General features: G+C 40.3%; 1 protein-coding gene across 5 annotated transcripts in view; it reads left to right on the top strand.

The window, feature by feature from the left end:
- Positions 1 to 2,080: 2,080 nt before the first annotated feature.
- Positions 2,081 to 14,286, top strand: part of LOC119648657 (fasciclin-3) — a 297,763-nt gene continuing 285,557 nt past the window's right edge. For all 5 annotated transcript variants that reach the window (XM_038050470.1, XM_038050454.1, XM_038050446.1 and 2 more), the window contains exon 1: positions 2,081 to 3,097. In XM_038050470.1, the coding sequence (XP_037906398.1) occupies positions 2,968 to 3,097 (130 nt within the window). In that variant the 5' untranslated portion in view covers positions 2,081 to 2,967. The remainder of the gene's footprint in view (positions 3,098 to 14,286) is intronic.

Raw genomic sequence — 14,286 nt, 5'->3', positions numbered from 1 at the left:
ATATGCCCAAACAAAGTAACGTAACTGATCAAGACGAATATACCGCGTTTCTCAACGGGGCAATAGCTGAAGAAGGAGAAGAATATGTGACCTTCCCGTTGGAATTGTTACAATCAATATAGAAGTCAGTTACCGAGAGAGGGAGAGAGCTCACTTGGGGATCTCGTCCATTCAACGCTAGTTTTAATTTTTCATGGAGAACTTCAAACATAGTTGTATAGTTCGATCGTCTGGACAGCTCTCTCTGGTAAGTACTCGAATGATGATTTCGTGATTTATGAGCCTAGAGTTTGGCAATGACTGTAAGTGGTTTGACGAAGACCGATCGTCTGTGGTTGTGGCTATGTATGTCCGGGGTGAATATTTTTTGCTTTGCCGAAATAGATGCGCCGTCTACAATGCGGTTTAAATTATTGGTATGAACAGTTTCAGCAATTATTTCCTGATGTTTCCTTAAGCAGCGTCTGATCAGATGTCTCAAGCCTGAACGAAAATGGCAGACTTCCTTTTTGATGTCGTTCGAGTACCATTGGGTAGGGGCATGTTTCTGTTGACTTTGTTGTTTATGCTAGTGAAAACAAAGCATCCATGATAAATAGTAATTTGGTTCCTACTGCAGTTGTTCCTGCTGCATATTTTCGTCGTAAGGTTATTTTTATCCTAATCACATTTCTGGGTCGCGTGCTATAAATACGTTATATAACTTAAAATAAAACCGTGTGTATCTGAATCTTCTCATAGAAGTTGCAGGAAAAATCAAATGTTGAGAGTGTATCATCCAAAAAACATAATTGTATAAATGTTAGTCAACTTAAAATTGGAATTCCCCATTTGGCGCCCAATGTGGGTATATCACCTATTAACACTTACAATTGGAACATTTATTTGAAATGGCATAAAACAACTAACTCTATCAAGAATCATCCGAAATTAAGTGAAAAAAGCTTTGAAGGGCACTATCGTCTCCACAAAAAGCAATTTTTGGACGGTCGTCTTGGGAAAATTAAACATAAACGACAGAGAAGCCCCAAACAAGCATTATACATTTGCGTAATTCATTAAATAGGACAGTCATTCAATGGGAGATAATTTTTCTAAAGATACCTGCATACAGAAAGCGGCTTCCTCTGATTTAATTCGGAAATCTGTCTGGATATCAACAAAGCATCTCGTCAGGGTAGTATAAACATACCAATATTGTCAGCTGCTTCCAAACGATTCGATTCATCATAACGAACATTCTATCTGGCGGGATACGTTAAGGGATGAAGAAAATTTGACTCCAAAATATATCAAGCAACTATTCTGCAATTCGATGGGCAAATAACACAAATGGTTTGTTACCCTCTGAGAGAAAAAAGCTATAAAACGAAGATATTTTTCAAGGAAATGGCCCCGAGTTTAGCAATAGTTACCATGACGTTGTCGTTCCAAAAATAAATAGCTACTGATAAATGTCAGTTTCTTGAAACTGAAATCTAATCATTGCACCCTTGATTCCCTGTTGTGATCTCTGTGAGGGAGTTCATTTATTGCCTTCATAACTTTCAATGTAATATTTAGGGGTCGCCCACATAAGAAGGCCTTAAGGGGTCGTTTTAGATTTAAGATTTTCCTCTGTATCTCTTTTCATCTGGCAGCCACTTTTTGATATGACGAATATCATGAAATTTCTGTTGAAATGTTTATAAAATAAGAAAGATCAAGAAAAACACATTTTTCTTAATATAAATGACTTTCCTAAATGACAAGTAGCCAGAACAAAAAACGGCCACACTGGGCGCCAACCATACCTGTTAGCTATCAAAGGTTCCCCCCTACGTAACTTGTTTCGAGTGAAGCCAAGTCTGTCTCGTGACGCAGCACAACGACCCGTTCGCTAACGCACCACCCTTCCCAGTCCGCGGTGTTAACACCCTGTTAGCTGTCTGTGACGGGGCTGTTACCGACCCGACGCCGACCGTAACCCATTCAAATAACCTACGGACCGAAACGCATGCCGCCACGGCGGATCACGACGTGGAAAAACGTCGATGACGGGCCGCTAGGGAACTCGAGGAAAACATGCCAGCCAGTCGCGTACAAACTGTTGCTTCGTGCGTTTGGAAGTAGATAGGAGATATTTGTTCTCAGTTTAGTTCGGACGGCCTTGCGTCTTGTGTTGTTTATTTGTTGCTTGCTTGCTTGCGTTTCGCTCTGAGCACTCAGTGTCCTTTCTATCATCTAAAGGCTGCTTCTCGGTTATAGGGTATAACTCAAGAAACCGAAAAGATACCCTTAAAACGGAAAAGATACACAAAGAACGAAAAAAAGATACTTTTATCGCTCATACACCTTATGCGTATCTTTCGCTCGTTTCACCTGGCGAAAATTGAAGTGAACCGACCGGTCTTTTGGCAATTCGTTTAAGTGATACAAAAAGTCCACGAAGCGTGGAAGGGTTATACGAAATTGACCGCGAATTAGTCATACTAATTGCGTTGCCCACGAAGGGGAGAAATTCTCCAATAGAGTATCTATTATCTGGCAAAGAGATTAAGCCCCAAAGCGTAGGTGGTGTTTATGTTATTGTGCTCCCGTTGAGTAGCAGTGTCTCCGCGAAATTTCAAAATTGTCTATATTTTTAGTCAGTCCGGGAGTGACGCGCTCCATAATTGTAACGGTCACTACGCGTAATGGATGCGAAATGAGTGAATCTGTTCCCCGGTAATCAGACCCAAGTGATCAAATGTAAATTTTTTATGCAATTCAATCGAGTTGTTTGACCTTAGACGCGTCTATGCTGAGCTATAATTTCCGAGATTACGAAAAAGTTGGAATCAACGTACCATTGTTACTGAATCAGATTTTAACATACAAAAATCCAGTTCTTCCCAATCACTTACGTATTTTGTTGTAAATAAAATCGTTAAATCCGAATCTATCGTTCGACCTGTGAGGAGTTTATAAGCAGTTGCGAAACATTCAATGAGATACACGCCAACGGCAGCAGCATCATCTTCAAAAATGGAAACCGGATTACTACAACCAGCTTGGCGCAGAAGCCACCTTTCCAGTCGTCTTCTCGCAGCAATCTTGGCGCTCGTTGTCTTACAAGGTAATAGATTGAGGCTTCTTCTTTCGTTTTTCATCTTCTTGACTTGAATACTCTCTAGATATTGCCTGCATGTATGTATGTACCTGAATTATATAAGCATTAAAGAGCTCGATAGGTTGTCTGGTAGGCTTTTCATCGTTGAGCTTCTGGGTCAACAGATTGCGCCATTGTTGCCCCATTCCAATCAATGGTTGCCGGATGAAATATCAATTCTGTAAAATATCAAGTCCCTCTGGGTCCTCCTTCACCTTTTAGATAATTATGTTGTCTCTAGGTGCAAACGTACCCATCCCCTACCTGTCTGACTGGTAGACATTCGTCTTGATGCCTTAAGTGGCTCATGGAATTTCTTAGAAGAATTTTTGGCTGAGGCATACGTTTAGGGCTTTAAATAAATAAGAGATTGTTTCACTTCAAATTCCACTCATCCTAGATTAACAGAAAATTTCGGGAAAATATATATGAGAATGTAGATATATTCTACCAAAATAGAAGAGGGTTTACTCTAGGTGTATGTCAGGGAAAATCGCCTTCATACAAACATCAAACTTGGAATAAGGGATTTATTAAAAGTCGGTTCTTAAATTGGCGCTATATCCTCCTTTCTGCGAAGGCTCAAATCCAGGAGTGTAACTGAGAAGCAAAAATGTTTACAGAAGTTACATCCATCTAAACATGAGATTTACACTCGCAGCCACTGATGAAATATGATTCCACTCAAGGATCCTCTGTCTTTTTTAATAGTTTGGTAATATCCCAACTAAGATTTAATGGAAATCTTTTTGATGTGACTTTTCACTTTCAACAAGTAGAACAAAAAAACAACCGCGCCTGCGCCTTTTAAATTCTCAACGGAATGTTACTCAACAGGTTGCCACTACAATTGCTTTCCTGTTGAAATTCGGTCCTATTTCAAATTTTTAGGGAATCCGATATCTGAAGTCGAAGCATGGAAATAGGACGGGCAATCATCTAGCTGATCAACCATCAATCACTCGACCATATTGGGCAGAGTTCGATTCCTTGTTTGTCATGGACGTTTTTGTTCGTCCTTGCGTGCACCCCACTCCTACTTCACTAGTAAAGTACTAGGACAAAGTATCGTAGCTTATTTAGCGGTAACAGTTATCAGTGATTTCTAAATTTTGGTGTTGAAAAATTAAGCTTTGGAATATGCCGACAATTCTCGACGAAAATAGCCGAAGTTCTTAGTAGATTGCTTTCCTCACACTTCCTAAAACAAGGACTCTAACCACAATGCTGGATATCCCAAGCTTCCTTAAAAATCTGTTCGTCAAACTTCACGAAGCATGCGCAAATCTTACATAGAAATAGCATTGGTGTTACTGACAAAGCGTTCCTTCATGTCACAGGAGTCAGGCAGGATTCTGTTTGCCAAATGCTGGTACAAAAGAACATATGGTTATCGCTAATACATAGATGTCCAATAACCGCAATCTCCCCATCCCCTTCAGTCCTCAGCCGTGCGCATTCATTCTGGGTAAAAGTGTTCCCTTCCAACGAAGGATCCGTGACACCATGTATATATCACAACGGCAACTACCATATTTGCCGTCCTAGTGACCTTCGGTTTTCAGAATATCTGATATGTCACAGGGCACACTGTGGGGAGTTCCAACGCATTATGTTTGGTTCTATCGTTAACGGTTATATCTGAAAAAACCTAAATGAATGAAGCGATCTTTGGAACCAAACAAAAGTATCTAACATGATTGGCCAATGAACTTACTACAATGTCGTAATGATGGTTAATACCGTTAGTCGGGTTGGTTTGACACAATTTTTGTACACTTTATAAAGTACAGCTTTCAAAATGATGAAGTTACAAGTGTCATTTTGGTCCCATTTTCTTGATGATAAATCAGATTTCATTTTTTCGGAGGGAACATTTCAAAACCAGTATTTTCGACATATTTTTAAAAACCTCGGGACTGTCCTATTTTAGCCACTCCTAAATTATGCCTTCTTTTATATATTGCCCTGGTCTTTTATCTAGTTTTCTACCAAAACAAAGCACAATCTGGTTACACCACAAGAAGTGCCCAAATTTCACCAGGACTTTGTGAATTTGATGGTCTTTCACCAGGATAACATCTTAGATTCTGGTGAAAGACTATCAAATTCACAAAGTTTCGTAATCGTTGTCATTAGAGTAGTCATCAGGAGAACTCTTTTCTGTTCTGAAATGCCGGTCGTATTTGAGGTTGTTTTGTTGTCTTCGTCGATATACTATCCTTTGGAGAAGTATCATAGTGTTGAGTTTCGTCAAGTGTAGGACTGCCTTCTTCTAGGATACAAAATTTTGCCCTCCCGCGTTTTTCTAATTAAATATTGACAAGAGGTCCTTTTCTCTACAGTAGGTGTTTAACGAGTGCCTTTGAAGCGAAGGTGGAAGGTATGATTAAATTGTAGTCAGTTTCAGGACTTGTTAGCGGGAAAAGGAGGGGAAGTGTCACATGCCCTGAATCCTGATTTTGAGTCCTCTGAAAGTTGTTGGTATCATAGCTGCCAACTGACTCCTTCTATCCCCGCTGAAGACTTTCTAACAAGCTTACTTGCTCCAAAGGATGACGGCACTAAAGAGCTGAGTAATATGGGTTGACGGAGGACCCACAAACCAAATATTGTTTTCGCTATAGCTACTAATGAATTTTTGTGGGAAGGCATTCTAGCAAAACTAATTGTCATACATCATCAACTATCCAACCAACTTCATCGGATATTTCAGGGCTGAGAGCACCTTAGCCTACTTCCACTGTATACCTTTAGCGCTCCCTTCTGTGAAAGCTTTCTACTTCCGAGGTTCATCTGCCAAACTCATCATATATAATCCCGAATGTTTTGCAGAGGAACGTTCTCCTGCTCATGGAGCCCTCCGATCTCATGGCGACTGCCCTTTCCATCTTTCCTGTCAAATTGGTCCTAATTTTGCAATAACCACATCGGTTTTTAAAGCATCCGCACGTGACGGAGGTTCAAAAATTTCTTCAGAGTTCACTAAACCTCTCACATACCCAAGATGGGGGGTAAACTCACAACGGATTCGGGATCAAACTTATTCGCCCTTCTTGATTCCTAAGGACTTGAAAATTGATTACGCTAACCGTACCACCAACCCACCCGCGTTACAGATTTTCGTACTGTTTTGCGTTTCCTTCAGCTGGCGCAAATCGGACTATATGCTCGGGGTGGAGGAAGTTCGTCTAATAGTGCGCAGTTTCGCCTTATGTTGGAAGAAATCCACTTGCTTCCAGTTGACCAAAGCGATATATTTTTTCGCGTACCACCGCATGGATTCAATCATCAAGTTGTGCGGAGTAAAGGTCTACAACAATGGCCTGATCCTTTAGAACTGAAAGTGAATTATGCCTTCAGAATTTCACCAAACATACAATAATGGTTTTCATGAAAGTAGGTTCCGTTTAGCTACAAATTCAGCTACTTTGTCCGGGATGCCCACAGGTTTCAACCGACCGGATTGCTGATAAAAATTAGCGTTTGATTGCGGCGCACAATTTGATGGAAAAGGTGGTTGACACCGCGATTTTCATCAAGTATTGATGCGATTTAAAACTCTCTTCTTTATCCGATAAAGAGACACTTCTCTATGGCGTTTGTTGATCTTCCCGAAGTCATGACGATGTCCAAGTAGGATGTCGAAATAATGAGTAACCTCAACAGCAGTGCATAAAGCTTTGATATCTACGATAATTTTCCGAAGGGAATGTAGATGATTCTCCAGCTAATCTTTACCGGTCGTAAACTTCGGTATCAAGAATGTACCACTGAACCATATTGTCGTCTTCCACTTGGCATATCGTAGGCCCATCTGAATTACTTGGTAGTCCTTTTTTCTATGCAAAAGTCTTCAAATTTGCTTATGGAATGACAAGAATAGAAAAACTTATGTTATAAGCTTGAGGAACCCATATATTCCATTATGTATGAAACATGATACCTTTCAAATGTCTGCGTGACATTCCACAAAAGAATAGGTCCGGGAACTTCACCATCAATCATCAATGACCTGAAATTTGTTGCCTTTGAATCAGTCGATTGCCCCTTATTGGCATGGACTGTCAACTTCAGAAAACTCTTCTCTCCAATTCGCGTCTCCTCTCAAATCATTCAAGCAGAAAGTCTATCATGGCGTTTACTCACGACCATATCGTTTAACTTGGATGAAAAAAGAATCCTTATCGTTGATTTGTTATACTTATCATTGACGGTAAGGGCGTCACCAACGTCGTTTTCAAAGAAGTACGGACGGGTGTGGATTGGAGTGGCTTTATGTAGGGCATTAATACCCGTTCATTCAAAAAGGCGGCCAAAATTGGATTCCTTTTTCAAACGCTGCGAAGTTCATCATCAAACTCATCTCAGGAAGTAGAACTCGCAAGTTGAAGGTTATGACAAGCTTCGCTTTTAACCACAGTGAAGCTCTGACTGCCTTGGGTTCTCCTCCTTTCACGAATAGCGGGAATGTTCTCGGCCGATCTGGCGTTCCTTTGACATATGGATATTGGTTGATTTATTAACAAACCGGTTATCTCGAATTTCAGCACTAAATGCTAAAAAGTCAGTTTAAAAGACCGCCGCGTTTGCCGTAAAATCGGCGCAATGCGCATAAGGCTTGCATTAACAAAATCTCATTTTAATGATGAAGCTTTATCATTTGGACATGCTGCCCAATCATGTAACTTGCCATAGTGATTTGGCGTTACTTGCTGAGGGAAACAAAACAAAAGGTTTGACAGATGCCGATTTGGCAGCCACAGCCTATCTACATAGATTCCCAAAGATCCTCCAAAGTATTCAAAAGTAATAAGACCAGCTTATAGCAGAAGAAAAAAGCAACAGCTGGAGTGTGAATGGCAAGAGTTTAGATGGCCAAATTTGAAGAAGTATCTGACAGGAGCTAGAAAACAGGCCGCTAAAATCATTGAAAAAAAAAATGTAAGGATCGAAAGCGCTCTTGAAAATTCAACACCTCTTCCGACCACGAATTATTTTCTTTGAACAGCAGTAAAGATGCTCAATATGCCAATCCTGCGCGTATCATGGGGATGGAGTGATGCCGAGAAAGGCAAACCCATAGCAAATGGAGGAAGAGCTATCACTTTCGATTCCGGAAGATACACCCCAACCAATGAGGTTTCAAAGTTTCCAAAGATTTAAGATTCTCGCAAGACCACATTGATCCTAAAAGGGCTCCTAGTTTTGATCTTATGACGGCCAAAATTATCCAAAAGCTGATAGGATCTGAAATCATTCAATTGACAGACATATTTAATGGCACCTTACACCTTGGTTACTATCCGAAATGTTGGAAATTGTCGCAAATAACGATGATCCCGAAGGAAGGTAAAGACTTCAAGCTTCTTATAGACCGTCTCCTTCTTACACTGTCAAAGCTATTCGAAAAGCTCCTAATATCCAAGCTACAACAACACTTGGATGAAAACGAAATGATTTCTTCTCACCAGTTTGGAATCAGGAGAACACATGGAGCTGTCGAACAAATTCAACGGTGAGTCCCAAGAATAAGCTGGGCTTTGGAAGGTAGAAAGTACTGCTTGGCCGTATTTTTTGATATTGCACAAGTATTTGACAAGATCTGGAATGAAGGCCTCATCTACAAAATCAAGAAAAGCCATCTAGAATGCCTATTGAATTATCGAGTCTCACTGGCTGTAGATTTGTTATTAAAAAAAGTTTCCATCTCACGGAAACCTTACATTAAATCGGGGGTATCCCAAGGTAGTGTCCCCGGCCCTCTGCTTTACTTGATATATACTACAGACTTGCTCACAAATTAGTGCCTATTTACTTCTAACTTCCTTCAGGATACGGCAATACTCTACACACATTCGATTTCTAGTGTTCTATCTAAAGACTTCAAAAATAAGATAAACGAGGCTGAGCAATGGCTGGTCCACTGGAGAAGCAAATCCAACCATACAAAGCGCAGTCATTTCAACTTCATATTGAAGAAAGCAAGCTGTCCCCCAATTAAATTTAATGATGTATCTATCCCTCAATCTAAGGATGTAGAATACTTCAAAATGCACCTAGACAGACGGCTTACTTAGAAGAAACATATTGAGGACAAAAAAAACCTGTGAAATTCGTTTCTTTAATTCCTTAGAATTTATTCCATCAAGGCAAGAAAATGATAACAACCAAGTGGCCGCCGCCAGGGATACTGACCATGCGGGCCCGTTTTATGGCATTTTCCATCACCCTTTCCAGAAGGTTCTCGCATTGCTAGCGAATATTCTCCTTAAGAATTCAAGAGTCTGAGGCTTCTTGACGTAAACCCATGACTTCAAAATAAGCCCTAAAAAGAAGTCTGGGACGGTTAAATCGGGTGATCTGGCGGGCCAGTCCAAGCCACTAAAATGAGAGATTAAGCGACCCGGAAATGCTTCCTTCAGAATATCCGTTGTCGCTTGAGCAATGTTGTACCGTCCTGTTGAACCCAGTCCCAATTCATCCAGTTGAGGAAGAAAAGTTCGGTAATCATGTTTCTGTAGCGCGTGTTTGGCCCCGGTATTCTCGAAGAAAAACGATCCGATGACTCCTCCAGCACTCGTAGAAACTTTGAGCGGGTGTAATGGCTCTTCATGGGTGATGCACGGATTTTCGATGCCTCCGAAAGGACTACTTTGTTTATTCAAGTAACCGCTAAGACTCAGATGAACTTAACCGTCCATGATAATTTTTGAATGAAAAATCGTCCTCCTTTTCGTTAAGATTCAGGATGGATTGAGCGTAGGTTAGACGCGTTTGGTACTCAGCAGCTAACAGCTGATGCACTGTCTACCCTCTTTAAGTGAACATCTTCAAATCTTCCACCAAAATTCTGCGTAGGGACTGCCGGCCAATGCCTAATTGCGTGGCATGTTATCCAGTTGATGTACCGAGCTCCTTTCCGACATGTTAGGCAATAGCAGCGATATTCTCAGCAGAATGGCTGCTCCGAAGTTGACCAGCTTTGGGAACATCTCGTATTGTCCCAGTCTTTTCAAGGCGAATGGATAAATGCCGCAGTGTTTATCCAGTTCGTATCGGACGGCCAGGAAACCTCCGACGAAATTCACGCTGCGCCAATACCATCGACGAATTGATGCACAAGAAAATAGATGCAATTTTTTTGCGTTTTTGCGGAGTAAACCGATTCATGTCTTGTCGATTGGTATTCTGCGTTCGCTTTCCTCACAAATGTCAAAACCGAATTGACAACTGGCGCCATTTGCAAAAGTTGTAGCGTTTTCCAATAGAGTGATGCTCGCACACTCAACATGGTAATCATTCAAAAAATGCAGTCTTAGATATCGGGAATGATTACTTTCGCACCGTGATATATCAGAAACTTTAATATTCACCGGGACTTGAAGATCTTACCGATAAAAGACGAAATTAATTAGCTAATTCCAGCAATAAATGTAGTGCGAAAAAAAAAACTTTGATGGTTACTATTTACCTCAACGATTTCCTAGTTGAACGTATCCTACGCTGCTTTTACAAAACTGAAAAAGATTTCCCAAGCAAATTTTCAGTGCCATCCAATATCCTTCCTTCTGCCTTTTATACTATTCAGAATTGAATCTACTCCTCCGCTACCAACAAAATAATCTTTTCATTGGCTTTAAATAAAAACCTGATTGATATAGCCCAACCTACGTGCAGCTACCACACATTTTTCCTGCCCTTGATTGACTTCTATTGTTTTTCCCATTTCTTTCTTCACTACCTATTGCATAATTTTCATCGTTTCCTGGATTTTGTACTCAATGTGGAATTTTTACTCTGACCCTTTTGCTTGGCTATTGTTTAGCGTCTGTCAAATATACCCGGGATTTGCTTGACGAGAACTCATGTCCAAAGGTCCATGACAAGTGGATTGTACTGGAATGGATTTCAATTGTAATGTTGGGAAAGTTTTAGGAAGGAAATCGCAACAACAGAAGGAATTGTCCAGTTGAAAGTCATTCATCGGTAAAAGATCAAAGATTCGAAGCCTTAATATGCGAATATAGCATAGAATTAGTTCGAGCAGTATTATTTTGGTTCCTGTTAACTTTTAGTGGGATGTAAGACGTCCACACAGTTTTTCTTTTCATAATATTTTTATAATTCGAATTGGGACTATAATTCACCGTCAATATCGCAATAATGAAAACCTTATAAATGCCAAGGCTGCAACTACTGAGGCAGTACAAACAGCCATGACTAAAATCAGACTCCAAACGTGGGACGCAGGATTCAGAGTTGACATCAATTTAGCCTCCGCACGATTGGCTCGAATGTACGCTTAAACACAACAACCACCTCAGCAGCCATACCCACTCGCGGCAATTGTTTGTGTTCCATTTTTACTCGCACAGGATAGATTTGTGGGTTAACCACGGGAGAGAGTTCAGTTTCAAATCCAAGCTCCTGGGCAGACTCAATCTTGTACTTGGAGTTGGGGCAATGCGGATCAAAGCCGTACTACGTATCATCCAAATTTGAATAAACATTAAATCGGACAAAAAAGGATTCGTATGAGAATTTTTGTCGTTTGTATTGTCTAAAAACACACCACCCTGCTAGGTTTTAGCTGTGTCAGTATCGCATATCACATTCAATACTGCTATCGCCAACTAATATTACTTGTGCTTATACCTATCTTTATATATACCTGCAATGAGTGTCTTACTCACGAGGGTCCTTGAATTAAAGCTTTTACTTATCGTATTACCTACATATATGTCCCTATTTATGGCGTACTTCCTTAAAAGTATACTCTTTCAACGTCCTCTTGAGTTTATAAGTTTTTCCTCCTCTGGGTGGATTCTCCATAACATCTTCGCGGAAGATACACTTAACACATTGCTTACTTGATTAATATTCATTCCACCGTATGCTCCACTATATGAAAAATTGCTGTCATTGGAACTCAGTTTAGTTGATCCTTGAAATATGTAGGACGACGTCGAATTAACAAGTCAAACAGATACACTAATATTTCCAGACACGAAGGCAATCCTTCTGACTTTATCACCTGCATAAGTATCTAATAATAGCCCATATCTAATTTTTCAATACATAATTCCTTTACCTGCCTAATTTACTCCATTTTTTGCAGTTGATATCCCAGAGCACTTCCTTTCCCTCTCTTTTTTCTCTGCCACCAGTGTCAAGTAGGATCTTCTCCCAAAGGCGGTTTATTTTTATCTCCATAATATCTTCCAAGACAATCACTCGAGTTTCTTTTAATAAATCTAATCCCTTTTATTCACCATAGAGATAATAGGTTTCAAATAGCTTAAAGGTCACAAGATGAAGTTCAAGACTTTCATCAACACCTACGTCCTCCGCTCCAAGTTAGAGCAATGGCATCGTCCGCCTTTTACTGGGAGTGTGAATCAATCTGGTTGTTCTTCCAGTTACCCCGTATTATCAATGAGTTCCATCCATTGATAGAATTTTACTTAACTCATGAAGTCAACGTTTTGCATAACACACAATTTGCCATTCATCTCAATAGAGGCACCAAACTTCTGCGCATCAGCTGGCAATACTAGCATCCTTGCTGTCGTAAACTCTTCCCTTCCTTTGGATTCTCGCAAACATAATGGAGTAGGTGTAGGCTTTCGTTGCCATAATTATTTCCTCGCATGTATATTCTTATTCTTTTGGGATTACTCGTTTTATCTTTGGGATTTGTTAATTAGCGCTCTTTGTTGTTAATTTTGGCACGAGATTAAACTCGCACGTAAGCTCTGTAATAATGAAATATCTTTCAATTCAACCTGATGCTAATCCATTATATTCGTCTTCGAAATGTTCCCTGTTCTTTGCCTTTAATTCCACTGGAAGCTTGAATTAATTTCACTTCCAACGATTTAATATTTCCATAGATTAGAAAGACCTCCTGTTCTACGTGAAAACCATCTTTGATTTGCCGGTTCCTACTTTTGGAGGAAGCGGCTCATTTTTAAGAAGTATCTTATATTTTCATCCATCCACCCACCATGCTGAATTGGCTCAGCTTCCCTTCTTATCAATTAATCAAAGAAATAGTCCTTGAAACATTTTGGTTGAAGCAAGAAATCATTTCGTTTTCTTTCTTGCGAAGATATAAGATTACAATCTAAAGGATGTTCCTGTTTTAAAAATATTTAAGATGTGCACTATTGAGGTTCTAAGAAGTTCATCTTCGCATTAGGGTCAAAAGTCAATCGGGTTTTCCGCGGATTGTCACAAAAACATCGAGTTGGTTCCAATCAAAATACCTAGACGGTGTGATGGTCGAGATACTACCACCTTTCCGCTTCCTAGATACGTCATAAATACATGTCTCGTTGCTGTAAGCTCATCATTCGCACAGCAAGCAGAAGAAAGTATATATAATGAAACCGAACTATAATACATTATTATTATTCTGTTAAGGGAAAGTCGCACCCCGTCCTTGAAGAACTATTGTGCCCCTTTTATTGGTTATAGTGTACCTGTTGATCATAGTATCTCAAGCAGGCCTGTAACCGTTAGGGACTTTAGTATGTTCCCCACTTCCAGAAGTTTCAGCTTTGCATCTGGTATTAAGTGTTCTCCCAGATGTCTCGACCTACTTTGCACAAGTGCCGGACACTGTCCCAGGACGTGCATAGAGGTTTCGTCCTCCTCCTCACAGAACCCGCAGGCAGTGTCCGTAGATATCCCTACATATAAGCAATGCTCCATAAAGGGGTGAACAGCAAACTAAAATCTTGGTCTTTCAACCGACTCCAATAAGACCATCACATTGATTGTCAGTGATACCGTCACCGTTTGGTGTGCTTTCTCCTGAAATGATTGCATCTATCACCGCCAACTGAAAGAGGGGGTGTTTCACAATTGATCGATGCCTCATCGGGTTCCTTAACTCCGAAATCTCTCACAACGTCGCTAATTCTAGGCACCCAACCAAGGCAAGGAATACTACCTGCTGGTTGAAAAGACTAAGCCGTTGCACTGGATCAGTGTGCCAACTCGTTATGTCAGCGCCCAAAATGGCAGCTTTCATTACCCATATGACATTACGTCCATTGTAATGTTTCAAGGAAAAAACCCCTTTCGACGAAATTGTCATGTCCTTCGCACTGATGACAGCTCACTACCTAACATTGACCTGATAACAT

The sequence above is a fragment of the Hermetia illucens genome, chromosome 1 (genome assembly GCF_905115235.1).
Source record: "Hermetia illucens chromosome 1, iHerIll2.2.curated.20191125, whole genome shotgun sequence".
Taxonomy (NCBI): Eukaryota; Metazoa; Arthropoda; class Insecta; order Diptera; family Stratiomyidae; genus Hermetia; species Hermetia illucens.
This window is presented reverse-complemented; position numbering and strand designations above follow the sequence as displayed.